Here is a 17,026-nt window from a genome sequence, read left to right as displayed (position 1 = left end):
TCTGCCTCCTCCTATGGGACAGCAACATTTTCTTAAGTTGCAGACGATGGAGAAAAAAATTTTAAAGAAAAAAAGGGGGCAGGGGGAGGGAAGCCCAGAGTTTGGCGAAATGCACTTTTTTCAAGTTCTTGCTTGAGCTTAGATTTCCTTTCCGCTTTAAGGACATGCCCTCTGGAAAGAAGGGTGTTTTGTTTCCAGCCCACACAGAACCAAACTTTTTTCATCACGTGCCTGGCCCAAGCCAGTACGCAGCTCTGTAATGAGATCACCATGGCCAACCTCCCACCCGAGCAAAAACAAGGTTAGCCGGCAGCACAGCAGCAGCAGCAGCCACCAAAGCAGGGGCTGAAAGGGAAGAGAACTTAGATTTGACCTGTGCAAGGACCACAGAGGAGCCTGGACACAGCCCACTGCAGAGGTAAGTGGGAACTACGGGGGAGGGGTGGTGTTTGCAAAGGTCAGGACATGTCCAAGTTCACTTAAAGTAAGGGCAAAACACACTCTTCCCACCTCCACCACCACCCTGTCCTCTCTACTTATGTCAGGGTTAGATTTGCCTCCAGACAGTGTCCTAGGACATTTTTGTAGTGCAGTCGCCTCGTCTCTTACTAATGTCTGCATCCTCTGCCTGTGTTTGTACCATCTACCTCCTCAGTAGTCTAATTTTGCTAGCAATTGACAGGTGATTGTAATGGACAAGTAATTGTTTGACTTTAAAACCATGTAAAGGAGCAACTCCTAAGTCAGAACTCAAATGAGAGACAGAACAAACTGGAAGAGACTGTTGGGAAGCAACTGCTGCCTAATTGCTTCTCACCTCTCATCTGCCATCATGTGGAAGGTAGGGGGCAAAATATAACAGTTTTAAAGTCTCTGGATAGATGTGTGGGTTATGAGCTAGACAAGTAGGTCGTAACTCTTTTCATGCAACATACTTGGATTTACTGACAGTAACTCCAGTTGTTAGTTGACAGTAACTCCATCGTTAGTGGCTTGATAGTACCTATGGAAACACTCCACGAAGGTTATTGGGTAAAGGGCATACAGTAAGGTGTGTAGATGGAGATGAACAATAGAACAGTGGCTTTCCGGGTGCTCCTCATAGGCCCTTTGGGGCTTAAGGCAAGCAAGATAAGATGCTGATTTGGGGGTTGCTTCAGTTTAATGTGCAATTCCAATTAAATTTCTTTGAGTGGGATATACAGATTCAATTCAATTTGCTAAAACACAAATGCACTGAGCATCAGCTTCTAACTTTACTTAGGAAAGTAATTAGCACAAAGGAATGACGCTGAAATGTTCAGTAGCAAAAGTTGGACACTTTTTGAGGGCAAAAAGCAATGCTTTTGATTCGTGTATCTCTTATTCGGCAAATCCTTCTTGAGTATCTGCTACATGCCAGGCTTGGGCTTGATTCTGTGGATCTCATGGTAAACAAGACAGGCAGGTTCTCGGCCTCATGGACATGCAATCAAGCAGAACAGTAAGCTCAAAGGATGCGAGTATCATGCAGCAAAAGGAGTGAAGAGAGTATACTAAAACTGGCACACAGGAATAATTTCTAACCTTTCCTTTCATGCATTTCATCTTCTGTTTTTGTTTTTGTTTTTTGCTTTTTGAGATGGAGTCTCACTCTGTCACCCAGGCTGGAGTGCAGTGGCGCGATTTTGGCTCACTGCAACCTCTACCTCCTGGGTTCAAACGATTCTCCTGCCTCAGCCCCCCAAGTAGCTGGGATTACAGGTGCCCGCCACCACACCCGGCTAATTTTTGTATTTTTAGTAGAGATGGGGTTTCACCATGTTGGCTAGGCTGGTCTCCAACTCCTGACCTCAGGTGATCCACCCACCTCGGCCTCCCAAAGTGCTGAGATTACAGGCATGAGCCAACGTGCCCAGCTGCATTTAATCTTTGTTTTTTTTGTTTGTTTTTTCTTTTTCGGAAACAGACTCTCGCTCTGGCGCCCAGGCTGGAGTGCAGTGGTGTGATCTTGGCTCACTGCAACCTCCGCCTCCCAGGTTCAAGTGATTCTCCTGTCTCAACCTCCAGAGTAGCTGGGATTACAGGTGAGCACCACCACACCCAGCTAATTTTTGTATTTTAGTAGAGACAGAGTTTCACCATGTTGGCCAGGCTGGTCTCAAACTCCTGACCTCAGGTGATCCGCCCACCTCGGCCTTCCAAAATGCTGGGATTACATATGTGAGCCACTGCTCCCAGCCGCATTTCATCTTCTTAAATGAATATCGGCCACTCTATCTTCTATATAAGCCTCAGATTAGTACAGATGTTGAGTCATAGCAGCTTCTCAAAACCCTCTTCACCAGAGGCTTTAAGCTGTGTAATTACATTACAGGTCACTCTCAGCCCTGGAGGCTGACTGCTCAGCGTTTTCCTAGCATACAGTCCGAGAGCAGAGGCTGAAGTAAGGGGAGTTCTAATCTTTGGGACAGTTGCCCTCTCCCTGTGTCATTTCTTATGAAATAGAATTTATGCTATTCCCAAAATACATACAGCACTAGGCAAAGTGTTAAGAAGCCTAGATTTTGCCAGAAACCATGTGGAGTTTGGAGCAAGTCACTTCTACTATCTAGGGCTTCCTCCTTAGCTTATAAAATGGAAGGGGTAAGACAGATGAACATGAGGTCTTTTTTTTCCACCTTTAAGAGTAAATTGTCTCAATAATTTTACAAGTTATTTACAAAATAATACACATTCACATAAAGGTGATGCATTTATATTTATAAAATAGGAACATTCATCAATCATGAAGAATATCCAGGAAACAAGAATATGAAAGAAAATCTGGGTCGGGCGCGGTAGCTTATGCCTGTAATCCCAGCACTTTGGGAGGACAAGGTGGGCATATCACCTGAGGTCAGGAGTTCTAGACCAGCCTGGCCAACATGGTGAAACCCCGTCTCTACTAAAAATACAAAAAATTAGCCAGGCGTTGTGGGGGTGGGTGCCTGTAATCCCAGCTACTTGGGAGGCTGAGGCAGAATTGCTTGAACCCGGGAGGCGGAGGCTGCAGTGAGCCAAGGTCATGCCATTGCACTCCAGCCTGGGCAACATGAGTGAGACTCCATCTCAAAAAAAAAAAAAAAAAAAAAAAAAGAAAAGAAAAGAAAAGAAAAGAAAATCTGAAAGAGTTGGGCTGTAGATAAATAAAACTCAAGATTAAACCATCTGTATTCCTTCCAGCCTCACCTTATTCCTATGTCCTTTACTTAGATTCTTGAGGTTGTAAACATTAGCTATAGCTTCACTGTGTCATTTATCTAGATTGGGGATTCCTTAATAAAAAGCCTGCATACTGAGAATCATCTGCTTTCAACAAAACCACATAGGCAGGACAGAGTGGCTCACGCCTGGAATCCCAGAACTTTGGGAGACCAAGATCGCTTGAGCCCAGGAGTCCAAGACCAGCTTGGGCAACATAGGGAGATCCCATCTTTACAAACGTTTTTAAAAAATTCACCGCCGACATGGTGGCACAGACCTGTAGTCCCAATTACTCAGGGGACTGAGGTGGGAGGATCCCTGGAGCATAGCAGATTGAGGCTGCAGTGAGCTATGATTGAGCCATTGCACTTCAGTCTGGGCAACAGAGCAAGATGCTATCTCTAAAAAATAAATAAAATCCTTGGTTCACACTAAAAAACAAACAAACAAACAAAAAACCAGAACCACACTAAAAAGCATCTAATTTGCTACTAGGGAGGCTGAGGCAGGAGGATCACCTGACCCCAGGAAGTCGAGGCTGCAGTGAGTCATGACTGGGTCACTGCACTCCAGCCTGGGTAACCGAGTGAAACCCTGTCTCAAAATAAATAAATAAATAAAATTTGGATACACTCACAATAGATATCAAATTCACATTAAGGGAGTATCTATTCATTGTTATAAAATATTAGAATCTTTGTCCAGGCATGGTGGCTCATGTCTATAATCCCAACACTTTGGGAGGCTGAGGTGGGAACATCACTTGAACCCAGGAGTTTGATACCAGCCTGGGCAAAATAGTGAGACCCCGTCTCTAAAAATTAAAAAAAAAAAATGTTTTAAAAATCTTTACTTTTAGTGCACTTCATTTCTTTCTGTCTCTGGATTGAAGCAATGGAATACATTTTAGAATGTATTCCATTCTAAAATAAGTATGCCATTATCCTCCTTTCTCTGGAAAATCAAAGTTATACGATTTTATAAAATAGGGCAAAAAACATGTCTTATTCATCTTTCTATCCCCTGTGCCTAGCATTGTCTCTGGCATTTGATAAATATTTCTTGAAAGAATAATTAGTATTTTAGAGAAAACCTGTCCTTTGGTATTAAAACACACACACACATGCGTGCACACACACACAATCTAGTTCACTATTCATGGCTAATACAAGCCAATCTCATTCCTTTGTGTCCCTTTCAATCCCTGACACTTACCCTGTGTTCATCAACATCAATGTATTCTATACTTTTGTAGTCTCAGTTGGTATAATGAGCACGGAATTCAAGTTCTGCCACTAAATATGTGTCCAGGCCAGGCGCAGTGGCTCACGCCTGTAATCCCAACACTTTGGGAAGCCGAGGCAGGCAGATCGTGAGGTCAAAAGATTGAGACCATCCTGGCCAACACGGAGAAACCACGTCTCTACTAAAAAAAAAAAAAAATTAGCTGGACATGGTGATGCGTGCCTGTAATCCCGGCTACTCAGGAGGCTGAAGCAGGAGAATTGCTTGAACCCAGGAGGCGGAGGATGCAGTGAGCCAAGATCATGCCACTGCACTCCAGCCTGCCGACAGAGTAAGACTACATCTTAAAAAAAAAAAAAAATAGGTGTTCAGTTGGAAGCCAAATACTGAATATCTCTGCACCTCCACTTCTTCAGATAGGTAATGGAGGCATCTGAATAGATGAGCTGTAATAAGACTTCCAGTTTTTTGTTTGTTTTTTTTTTTTTTTTTAGAGTCTTGCTCTGTGGCCCAGGTTGCAGCATAAGCCACCACATCTGGCTAATTTTTTTTAATATTAATATGTTGTGGATACAGAGCTCCCTATGTTTCCTAGACTGACTCAAGCAATCCTCCTGCTTCAGCCTCTCAAAGTGCTGGGATGACAGGCGTGAGCCACCATGCCCAGTCCAACTTCTAGTTCTTAAGACAGCACACTTCAAAAGGTAGAAGAAAAGAATTAGTCAAGTCAGAGAAAGTAATGACTATGGTACTTCAGTGTATTAGTAAATGTTGTTGCTAATTTTATTGCCAAAATTTCTAACTTGAACATTATCATTAGCAAACAGTGTTAAGGAGCTTCTTTGGGTGAAGACCCATCTGCCTACCATGTTTGAGGTTTCCCCTAGAACCTTTCTGACTGACCATGTTCATGTAAAACTGAAAACATATCCTCAGGCAGGCAGAGAGGCACAGAAAGCAAGCTGCTTTGGCATAAAATATTCAGCAGAACAATACAGTTGGAGGACTCAGTACCTAGGTAAGTTATCTCTGGAGATGGCATATGGCCATATTGGCGTAACTAAAGAATAAATGACATGTCAGGAAATGCTTCGTTGGTTCTAATGAAATGAGATGTCAACAGATAAATGCTGCTGCTCTTACAGCCAAGAAGCATTCCCACCACCAGAAAGTAAGCAATCATTTTCCCTTTGGCCAGAAGGCGTACGTGGAGCATAGGAGTCCAATGTTAAACATACTTATCAGCCCCTAATCACTCCATCTCAGCAATACCCAGTGTCCATAACATGGACACAGTGGGCGTGATCAGCACTCTGCCCTGTAGAGTGAACCAGAGCTGCCTTCTTCCAGAGCCAAGATCTTATTGTACTGACAGTCATCTAGTTCCTCTTGGTTTTTGTTTTTAATTGCAATATCTGATTCTGTTTCTTTATACTTTATACCCAGCCTGTATGTCAAAAGGATTTGAGGTAGTTTCCAATAAAAGGATATATAGAACAGCTTCAAATAAATAAAAACTGATAAGAAACCATCAGACAATAACCTATATCATTTTGGTGGGGAAGGTGTGATTTGTAGAGAAAATAAACAGGTGCTTTAAAAAGAGGGGTAAAAATGGATTATCCAGTTTTCTTTGCACACCATAAGAAAGCATACCACTTCTTCCAAAGAAGAAAAACTTCTGTGCACTTATTTCTTTTTGGTCTTTATCTGACTCAGTCTCTATGTGTACTTGTTTCTTTTTTTTTTTTTTTTTTTTTGGAGGCAGAGTCTTGCTCTGTCATCCAGGCAGGAGTGCAGTGATGCAATCACAGCTCATTGCAACCTCCACCTCCCCAGCTCAAGTGATCTTCCCACCTAATCTTTTTTAATTTTTTGAAGAGACAGGTTCTCACTATGTTGTCCAGGCGGGTGTTTGTTTTTTTTTTTTTTGAGACACAGTTTCACTCTGTTGCCCAGGCTGGAGTGCAGTGGCGTAATCTCAACTCACTACAGCCTCCACTTCCCAGGTTCAAGCAATTTTCCTGTCTCAGCCTCCCAGTAGCTGGGATTACAGGTGCCCGCCACCATGCCCAGCTAAGTTTTGTATTTTTAGTATAGGTAGGGTTTTGCCATGTTGGCCAGGCTAGTCTTGAACTCCTAACCTCAAACAATCCACCCACCTCGGCCTCCAAAGTGCTCAGATTACAGGCATGAGCCACTGCACCCGACCCCAGACTGGTCTTGAACTCCCAGGTTTAAGCAATCCTCCTGCCTTGGCCTCCCAAAGTGCTGGGAATACAGGCATGAGCCACCCTGCCCGACCATACTTATTTCTTTATTGGAATCATCATCTGTATCCTCATAAAAAGTATACTCTTTCTTCTTAACAACTAAATAATGGAATAGGGAATGTCTTCAATGGCTATTTTGGTATTCATGTGGCAGACTGTTAAATATTTTTTTCTCTTCTATCTATCTTGTTTGTTTAACTGTGGTCTGACTAAAAACAGCATTCTTCGGATAAGCTAAAATGCAGTCTGGGAAGAAAGTTCAGTTTTGAAGTTGGAGACCATGTATCCAAGAGCATGAAGAAAGCCTGGACACTGTCTTCCTACAGAGATTTCTTGGTGTACCAGATCTCCTGCCTGTCTAGTAGTTTCTTAGCTCTGGCCCAGACCTCTAGCCCAGTACTTTGGATATAAATTTCGGAATGATGAATATGTGTCCAGACTGAGAGTTTCTCATTTTTGCATCTCTGGCAATTTCTACAGCTCTTTGCACATAGTAAGTTCATAAATGTTTTTGGAAGGAATGGATGAGCTCCTAAAGATCAAAGGCCATGTCTCATTTGCTTTGCAAGCTCTTAGCAAAGATAATGGAGTTGATAAGACAGGGAAAAGGCTAGGAGACTTGGAATTGTAAGTGAAGTTCCCTGTGGCATGGCATAGCAGAAAGAGTTCTATAAGCTTGAAAAGCAAGCAAACCAACCCCAGTTCCTCTCTACTTCCTTCCCAAACAGGATAGTTATCCCAACAGGGTCAACAGAACATTTTATACTTCTACACTGAAGAGGGAAATCCACATTGACAAAAAGGCTCTGCCTGTTTGCAGATGGTTTGCAGACATTTAGATCTCCCAAGTATTTCCCAAGTTGAGGTGTTTCTTTTGACACTTGGTTCCTTGTCATCAAAATATTTGAGCTGGGCCTGGTGGTTCAAGCCTGTAATCCCAGTGCTTGGGAGACTGAGGCAGGAGGATCTCTTAAGCCCAGGAGTTAGAGACTAGCCTCAGCAACATAGCAAGACCCCATCTCTATTTTTTTTTTTTTTTTTTTTTTTTAAAGAGGGCCGGGCGCAGTGGCTCACACCTGTAATCGCAGCACTTTGGAAGGCCAAGGCAGGCAGATCATGAGGTAGGAGATCGAGACCATCCTGGCAAAAATGGTGAAACCCCATCTCTAGTAAAATAAAAAAAAAAAAAACCAAAAACAGAAAAAACGGCCGGGTGCGGTGGCTCAAGCCTGTAATCCCAGCACTTTGGGAGGCCGAGACGGGTGGATCACGAGGTCAGCAGATTGAGACCATCCTGGCTAACCCGGTGAAACCCCGTCTCTACTAAAAAATACAAAAAACTAGCCAGGCGAGGTGTCGGGTGCCTGTAGTCCCAGCTACTGGGGAGGCTGAGGCAGGAGAATAGCGTAAACCCGGGAGGTGGAGCTTGCAGTGAGCCGAGATCCGGCCACTGCACTCCAGCCTGAGGGACAGTGCCAGACTCCATCTAAAAAAAAAAAAAAAAATTAGCTGGGCATGGTGGTGCGTGCCTATAATCCCAGCTACTTGGGAGGCTGAGGCAGGAGAATTGCCTGAACCTGGGAGGCAGAGGTTGCAGTGAGCCGAGATGCTACCACTGCACTCCAGCAAGAGTGACAGAGCAAGACTCCATCTCAAAAAAAATAAAAAAAAAAAAAAAAACCACAAACGGCTGGACACAGTGGCTCACGCCTGTAATCTCAGCACTTTGGGAGGTTGAGGCGGGTGGATCACACAGTCAGGAGTTCGAGACCAGCCTGGCCAATATGGTGAAACCCCATCTCTACTTAAAAAAAATACAAGGCCTGGCGCGGTGTCTCAAGCCTGTAATCCCAGTACTTTGGGAGGCCGAGACGGGCGGATCATGAGGTCAGGAGATCGAGACCATCCTGGCTAACACGGTGAAACCCCGTCTCTACTAAAAAATACAAAAAACTAGCCGGGCATGGTGGCGGGTGCCTGTAGTCCCAGCTACTTGGGAGGCTAAGGCAGGAGAATGGCGTGAACCCGGGAGGCGGAGCTTGCAGTGAGCTGAGATCCGGCCACTGCACTCCAGCCTGGGCGACAGAGCAAGACTCCGTCTCAAAAAAAAAAAAAAAAAAAATACAAAAAAATTAGCTGGGCATGGTGGCATGCCTGTAATCTCAGCTACTGAGGCAGAAGAACTGCAAGAACCCAGGAGGAGGAGGTTGCAGTGAGCCGAGATCGCGCTGCTACGCTCCAGCCTAGGTGAAAGAGTGAGACTCCATCTCAAAAAAAAAAAGGACACAAACAAACAAAAAGCGTGGGAGAAATGAAACATTTGATAGGTTTAGCCCTAAAAGTACCTAACACCACTACCTCTTTTGTGCTTAATGGTCCATGCTTTTTGGGACTCCGGACAGCAAACAAAGTGTCAGGCTGAAAATGACCTAAGCCAGGCACAGTGGCTCATGCCTGTAATCCCAGCACTTTGGAAGGCCGAGGCAGGTGGATCACCTGAGGTCAGGAGTTCGAGACTGGCCTGGCCAACATGGCAAAACCCCGACTCTATTAAAAATACAAAAAATTATCGGTGCGTGGTGGCAGGCCCCTGTAATCCCAGGTACTTGGGAGGCCGAGGCAGGATAATCGCTTGTACCAGGGAAGTGGAGGTTGCAGTGACCCAAGATTGTACCACTGCACTCCAGCCTGGGTGACAGAGTGAGACTGCCTCAAAAAAAAAAAAAAAAAAGAATATGACCTTGCCTCATTCCAGAATCCTAGCACTGTGTGAAGGGCAGCTTCTCTGAAGGGACCCTTATCCACATTGGAGATGCAGGCCAAACTCAGAATTGAGCCACAGGAACTGCTTAGGACAATGAGGGTGAAGAAAATAATTATTTAAAGAATAATTATTTGGAATCTTCATAAGCCCAATTTATTAACTAACATCTGTTGTCCTAGTTGTGGGGCAGGGGTGTTTACATAGGTTTAGGCTGAGACTTACCATCCTGAAATGCTTGCTCAGCTGTCCTGGAAGCTCAGGCGGGGCAGAATATGACTACAGAGCACCCTCTAACCCCCAAGTCCACAAAGGAATCCAAGCCGCCATTCAGTATCAGAACCTGGAGTGAAGGAATGCTTGCAGCTGCACTCTACTAACTTTTCTTTTTCTGGTTTTCCCAGAACTTGCATTGAGGCAGAAACTGCATACTTACAAGCCACAGTAGCTTCCCTTGCTGTCAGTCAGGCAATGTCTGGGAAGGGAGCAGGGGAAGGGAGCATAGGTAAAGCAGGCCTAGGAGTGTGGACAGGGCCCTGTATTATCTAGAGTGTCTGAAACCCATTCCCCTGCCTCCAGGTGGGGGTTAGGCGCACGACACACCAAACATCCTGGCGCCCTCTCTCAAGTCAGACGCTGTCTCCCTGACAGGTATCAGATGTCTTGGTATTTCGCCCTGAGAGGCTCTTCCTCCAAGCTAACTGCACCCCTCCTACTGTAGTGGGACTCACAGTAGTAATGATAAGCAGCTTGCTTATCACCTCCTGGTGTCCTAACTCCTCGAACACTGAAAGACACTTTATAGGTCACCATTCCCTCTTCCTTTCTTCAGCCTAAGTAATCTGTAAAAAATGTGGGCTGGGCACAGTGGCTCATGCCTGTAATCCTGGCACTTTGGGAGGCCAAGGTGGGAGGATCGCTTGAGCTCACGAGTTTGAGATCAGTCTGGGCAATGTAGTGAGACCCTGTCTCTACAAAAAATACGAAAATTAGCTGGGTATGGTGGTTTGTGCCTGTAGTCTGTATTCCCAGCTACTCAGAAAGCTGAAGTGGGAGAATTGCTTAAGTCTGGGGGGCTTGAGGCTGGAAGGCAGAGGTTGCAGTGAGCCATGATCAGGCTACTGCACTCCAGCCTGGACAACAGAGCAAGACCCTGTCTCAAAAAAAAAAAAAAAAAAAAAGAAATGTGAATGAGGCTGGGCATGGTGGTGTACACCTGTAGTCCCAGCTACTCAGAAGGCTGAGGCAGGAGGATCCCTTGAGCCCAGGAGTTCGAGTCCAGCTTAGACACCATAGTGAGACCCCATCTCCTAAAAAAAAATCAATTTTGGCCGGGCGCGGTGGCTCAAGCCTGTAATCCCAGCACTTTGGGAGGCCAAGACGGGCGGATCACGAGGTCAGGAGATCGAGACCATCCTGGCTAACACGGTGAAACCCCGTCTCTACTAAAAAATACAAAAAAAAACTAGCTGGGCAAGGTGGCGGGCGCCTGTAGTCCCAGCTACTCGGGAGGCTGAGGCAGGAGAATGGCATAAACCCGGGAGGTGGAGCTTGCAGTGAGCTGAGATCCAGCCACTGTACTCCAGCCTGGGCGACAGAGCAAGACTCCGTCTCAAAAAAAAAAAAAAAAAAAAAAATCAATTAAAAAAAATGGTTCATGCCTGTAATTTCAACACTTTGGAGGGCTGAGGCAAGAGGATTGCTTGAAGCCAGGAGTTCAAGACCACCCTGGGCAACAAAGCAAGACCCCCATCTCCTAATTGTTAAAATAAAAATTAAAAAAAATATGGGTCAAAGGGGAGCAGTTATTTCCTAAGGTCATAGGTGATAAACATGCATTTAGAATAATAAAACCAAGTACGATCATATACAAAACAATAAAACGTCCGCAGAGATGGAAATAAGTGGCACAAAGTCCAGTTTGGAACCTGGGTCCTAAGCCTGGCTCTGCTACTTATCATCTATAGACTCTGGGAGGTCACCTGCCTCTTCTTGTCTAGATTCTTTCATCCTTGTAACATGGCGGGACCAGATGATCTGTAGTGCTCCTCTCCAGCCAGGTTATGACACTATCTAATAGGGAAGGCCAATGGGATAACGTGCTAGCTTCTCTGGACTGGTATGCCTGCCTTGAATGCTGTGGTTGGGTCTGTGAGGTTAGTTAGGCTCGGGTGAAAGATGCTGGGAATGACAGGTGCTGTCTACCAGGGATGACAGAGTGACGGAGGAGAATTCGTCATCTAAGTTTCAATTACTGTTATTTAAATTTAAAATTTTTGAACAACTAGTACATTCATATGGTCCAAAATTTCAACCATATAAAAACAGAAAATATTATTGCCAGTATTGGTTTTTTTTTTTTTTTTTTTTTTGAGACAGGGTCTCACTCTGTCGTCCAGGCTGGATCAGTGGTGTGATCATGGCTCATTGCAGTCTCCGTCTCCCAAGCTCAAGTGATCTTCCCAGTTCAGCCTCTCAGGTAGCTGGGACCATAGGCATGTGCTACCACAGCTGGCTAATTGTTTTTTATTTTTTGTAGAGACAGGGTGTCTCTATGTTTGCCCAGGCTGGTCTTGAACTCCTGGACTCAAATGATCCTCTTGCCTTGGCCTCCCCAAGTGTTGGGAATACAGATGTGGGCCACTGCACCTAGCCTCAGACGTATCTCTTTTTTCTTTTTTTGAGACAAAGAGTTGCTCTGTTGCCCAGGCTGGAGTGCAGTGGTGCAATCTCGGCTCACTGCAACCTCTACGTCCCGGGTTCAAGCGATTCTCTTGCCTCAGCCTCCTGAGTAGCTGGGACAACAGGTATGCACCACCATACCTGGCTAATTTTTGTGTTTTTAGTAGAGATGGGGTTTTGCCATGTTGGCAAGGCTGGTCTTGAACTCCTGATCGATCTCAGGTGATCCACCCACCTTGGCCTCCCAAAGTGCTGGGATTACAGATGTGAGCCACCCGTGCCCAGCCCTCAGACATATTTCTAATGATTGTCCTTCTAGCCAATTGTTGTTAGGCTGCATTTTTAAATGAGGTTAATGCCTGATATTCATATCCTTTTTCTTTTCCATAGAACTGTTGATTGGTTTCAGAAAAACCTTGGTTCATGTTTTTAAACCAACCAACAAGTAATACTAAAGAACAAACCAAACGAACTTGCTAGACCTACTCTTTGCGTTCTGAGTAAGTTCATTTTTTTTCTCTTACAGCAAAAGCTCTCTAATAAAAGGGAGAAACGAAGAGAGCATAAATAAATTTTTCAAAAAAGCATTAGAATACATTTTTGGCGGGGTGTAGTGGCTCATGCCTGTAATTCCAGCACTTTGGGAGGCCAAGGCAGAAGGATAGCTTGAGTCCAGGAGTTCGAGACCAGCCTGCGTAACGTAGTGGTACCCTGCCTCTTAAAAAAGCATTATCATACATGTTTGTAGTTGGTAGACCTAGCAGTTCCCTCCCTTCCATCACTCTTTTTCTTTTCTGGCATTTTTCTAGCTAATTCTTGTACATTTATCTTTCCATGTAAGTTTTCAAATCAATTTGTCTGGTTTCAGGAAGAACAACCAACTTATTGTTTTTTTTTTTTTTTCAAAAATCACTGCTAGCCATACACTTTGATTTTCTCCACTCCCTACTTCCTTAGATGTTTATGAAAATAACTCCCCGGCTTGCCTGTGCTTTCTCATTCCAGATGAAGGGAGAGGCTGGACATATGCTACACAATGAGAAGTCAAAGCAGGTAAATGCCAGCACCTCGCCCCCAAACTGGTGAGAATGTAGTCAGTGGCTCTTGCCATAGCTGCACTTGCTATGCATCCAACATCTCCCCCAAGGGTTCGGGGTGGCTGACAGATGGTAATGTCTTCATTTCAGTAACTGAGCAGAGTCCTCTTGACTCCAAACTGCCTTTTACCCACAACCCCTTTGCCTGAATGCAGAGTGCAAATGTGCGTTATGGAATTGAAAAGCGTTGTAACTGTCCTCCCTTCTTCTCTTGGCTCTCCTGCCTATAGCCCTTGGCATGCCCTATGCCTCAGGCCTTTGGAAAACCCCTTTCTATAACTTTCCTGGGGACAACAGAGGCTTTCTGGGGGTAGCTGAGAACTGGCTCTTGACCCCAGCTAACTCCTGCACTGCGTTTTCCTGCACATCACGGAGGACCTTTGTCCTGTTTATATTTCCTTCATCTGGGCTGCTAGAGAGATGAAAAAATCCAACATCCCCAAACAAATATCTAATTCTGTATGTGAAACTGAGGTTTTAATCTGACTTAATTTGGTTTGATGAAACTCAGAAGATTAAAACTTCCAACGAGTCTAGAAAAGTTACTGAAAATAGCCCTCAGAGGTGAAGCAGGCAGATCACCTGATGTCAGGAGTTCAAGATCAGCCTTGCCAACATGGCAAAACCCCATCTCTACTAAAAATCCAAAAATTAGCTAGGCATGGTGGCAGGCGCCTGTAATCCCAGCTACTCCAGAGGCTGAGGCAGGAGAATCGCTTGAACTTGGGAGGTAGAGGTTGCAGTGAGCCGAGATTATACTGCACTCCAGCCTGGGCAACAGAGTAAGATTGTCTCAAAAAAAAAAAAAAAAAGTAGTGTCCTATTAGATCAGCTCCTCCAGCACCCCCTCTGACACCCTGTACATGGCCCCATTAGCTAATTGCAGGTGAGCCCCAGGTACACACACTGTAGGGACCACCACCTCCAGTTATTTCCTATGAAAGAATATGAGCAGACCCCAATCTGAATTTAGAAACAGAATATGAGTGGTCATTTGTAATTCCTGTCTGTGGTACAATGGAAACTGGTGATACACCTGGCAGCTGGTGTTTTCCCTCCCTGAATCTGGGGCATTTTTTGGTCATCGAGCTCACAATGACTTCTGGTTTAGAGGAGAACCTTTTGGAGGGGAATATATAAGGACCTCCCAGTGATTTCCAGTGGTCTCTCCTTGACCCACAGAATGGCTAGTCGTCTTGTCCAGCTGGCAGACTGGGCTAATCTTGCTGGAAGGCAGAGAGGGGTTATTAAAAGTCAGAAAGTGGGCCGGGCGCAGTGGCTCAAGCCTGTAATCCCAGCACTTTGGGAGGCCGAGACGGGTGGATCACAAGGTCAGGAGATCGAGACCATCCTGGCTAACACGGTGAAACCCCATCTCTACTAAAAATACAAAAAACTAGCTGGGCGAGGTGGCGGGCGCCTGTAGTCCCAGCTGCTCGGGAGGCTGAGGCAGGAGAATGGCGTGAAACCGCGAGGCGGAGATTGTAGTGAGCTGAGATCCAGCCACTGCACTCCAGCCTGGGCGACAGAGCGAGACTCCGTCTCAAAAAAAAAAAAAAAAAAAAAAGTCAGAAAGTGGCCGGGCACAGTGGCTCGTGCCTGTAATCCCAGCACTTTGGGAGACTGAGGCGGGTGAATCGCTTGAAGTTTAGAATTCTAGGCCAGCCTGGCCAACATGGCGAAACCCTAGCTAACTTCTCTACTAAAAATACAAAAATTAGCTGGGCATGGTGGCAGGCATCTGTAATCCCAGCTACTCAGGAAGCTGGGGCAGAAGAATCGCTTGAACCCTGGAGGCAGAGGTTGCAGTGAGCCGAGGTGGTGACACTGCACTCCAGCCTGGGTGACAGAGCAACACTCTGCCTCAAAAAAAAAAGTCAGAAAAGGTATACAATTCACTCTTTTCTCCCAAAGCAAGAGGAGGGTAGGGATGGAAAAAATAGGCCTGGCCTATGGACACAGTGAAGCCCGTATGACCGGGAAAGGATTTCCTCATCATGGTTTTGGCAGATGCTGCTATGATATCTCAACCTTGCCTGCCCATTGGAATTGCCTGGGGAGCCCAGGTCCCACCCCCAGGGACTCTTATGTAATTGGATTGGAGGGGACCCTGGGTATTGGGACTTTTTTAAGCTCCCAGGTGATTCCAATGTGCAGATAATGGGTAGCTCTATTTGCCAAGAGGACTGGTGATGAAATCCTATGGCTGAACAGAGGTTTGCCTGTCCTCTGACTGACAGAATTGCCTGCTAGTTTCTCTGGAGTCAGGCTAATTCCCTTCCCTCCCCCAACTTGAACTCTAATTTTCATAAACACACCCATGTACAGCCTGAGAGCTCCTGATAAGGAAGAGGCTCCCACAGAAGCTGGGAAAAGGTCAGACGTGCCTTCCTGGTTTGTTGAGACCCTGATCCTACAGCATTCCCGCTGTGCCTCAGCAGTGAGCTGGGTATAAAGGCAAGAGGCTTGCTGGGGTTTGACATTTCCTTGCCCTCCTCCAGGAGGGACACATCTGGGGCTCTATGAGGAGGACAGCTTTCATCCTGGGCTCTGGACTTCTCTCATTTGTGGCCTTCTGGAACTCAGTAACATGGTAAGTTGGCTCCACCCAGCTAGGGTGCAGTGTGGTGGTTGGGGGGGGGGTAGATCATAGGGGAAGGAGCTGTCCACCCACTAGTCTTCACCCAGAAACCTGAATGGTTTTTCTTCCAAGGCATCTTCAGAGATTTTGGGGTGCTTCTGGCTACTTTTGGCAAGCCCAGTGGGAGAGACTGCTGACTACATTTGAAGGGAAGGAGTGGATCCTCTTCTTTATAGGTGAGGTTCCCAGACCACCAGCACCTAGTGTGTGGGTGCATGATTATAACTTAATTCTTTTTCTATTGTTTTGTTCTCTACTTTGGGAATTTTCAGTTTATTATTCCAAGGGATGAGGACTTGAGTTCAAAAAAGTGGTAGTCCCAAAGAATACTAAACTTGTGGGCAGTCTGGAAACAGGATGTCTAAAAAAAGAAGCTGAGAAGTTGAGACTCCTCCCAAAATATAGAAAAATAAGAAATATTTTATGTAAAAATGAATGCACACTTCATTAATAATCCTGTTTCTACATGTAATTCCACAAGCACAGAGGGCTGCCCTGTCTTGTCTGAGACTATGTACCCTGTACCTGGTACAGTCAGTACTTGACAGCACGTGGCCAGTCAATAAATATTTACCGACAGCTTAAATGGCTCCAAACAAGCCTAAGTAAATAAATGGAAGGAAAAGCCATGTAAACATAGATATTTATAATAGCATTATCTATAATAGTGATTGTCCTCAATCATACATTCACTCAAATCATAATTATACACAATTTAATATAAATTATATGTAACATACATTTATTTTTTTTTATTTTTTTTTTTTGGAGACGGAGTCTCGCTCTGTCGCCCAGGCTGGAGTGCAGTGGCCGGATCTCAGCTCACTGCAAGCTCCGCCTCCCGGGTTCACGCCATTCTCCTGCCTCAGCCTCCGGAGTAGCTGGGACTACAGGCGCCCGCCACCTCGCCCAGCTAGTTTTTTTTTTTGTATTTTTTAGTAGAGACGGGGTTTCACCATGTTAGCCAGGATGGTCTCGATCTCCTGACCTCGTGATCCGCCCGCCTCGGCCTCCCAAAGTGCTGGGATTACAGGCTTGAGCCACCGCGCCCGGCCGTAACATACATTTATTTATATTATTAATATGATATATAATGTTACTA

General features: G+C 45.3%; 1 protein-coding gene across 1 annotated transcript in view; it reads left to right on the top strand.

Annotated features, from left to right (window-relative positions):
• FAXDC2 (fatty acid hydroxylase domain containing 2) overlaps window positions 1–17,026 on the top strand; it is a 32,820-nt gene continuing 15,794 nt past the window's right edge. The window contains exons 1-4 of the mRNA XM_033180699.1: window positions 1–418; window positions 13,192–13,239; window positions 15,785–15,876; window positions 15,997–16,100. Of these exons, the coding sequence (XP_033036590.1) occupies window positions 13,192–13,239; window positions 15,785–15,876; window positions 15,997–16,100 (244 nt within the window). The 5' untranslated portion in view covers window positions 1–418. The remainder of the gene's footprint in view (window positions 419–13,191; window positions 13,240–15,784; window positions 15,877–15,996; window positions 16,101–17,026) is intronic.

The sequence above is a fragment of the Trachypithecus francoisi genome, unplaced genomic scaffold (assembly GCF_009764315.1).
Source record: "Trachypithecus francoisi isolate TF-2019V2 unplaced genomic scaffold, Tfra_2.0 Lachesis_group2, whole genome shotgun sequence".
Lineage (NCBI taxonomy): Eukaryota > Metazoa > Chordata > Mammalia > Primates > Cercopithecidae > Trachypithecus > Trachypithecus francoisi.
The sequence above is the reverse complement of the archived record's forward strand: the minus strand, read 5'-3'. Positions and strand labels throughout refer to the sequence as shown.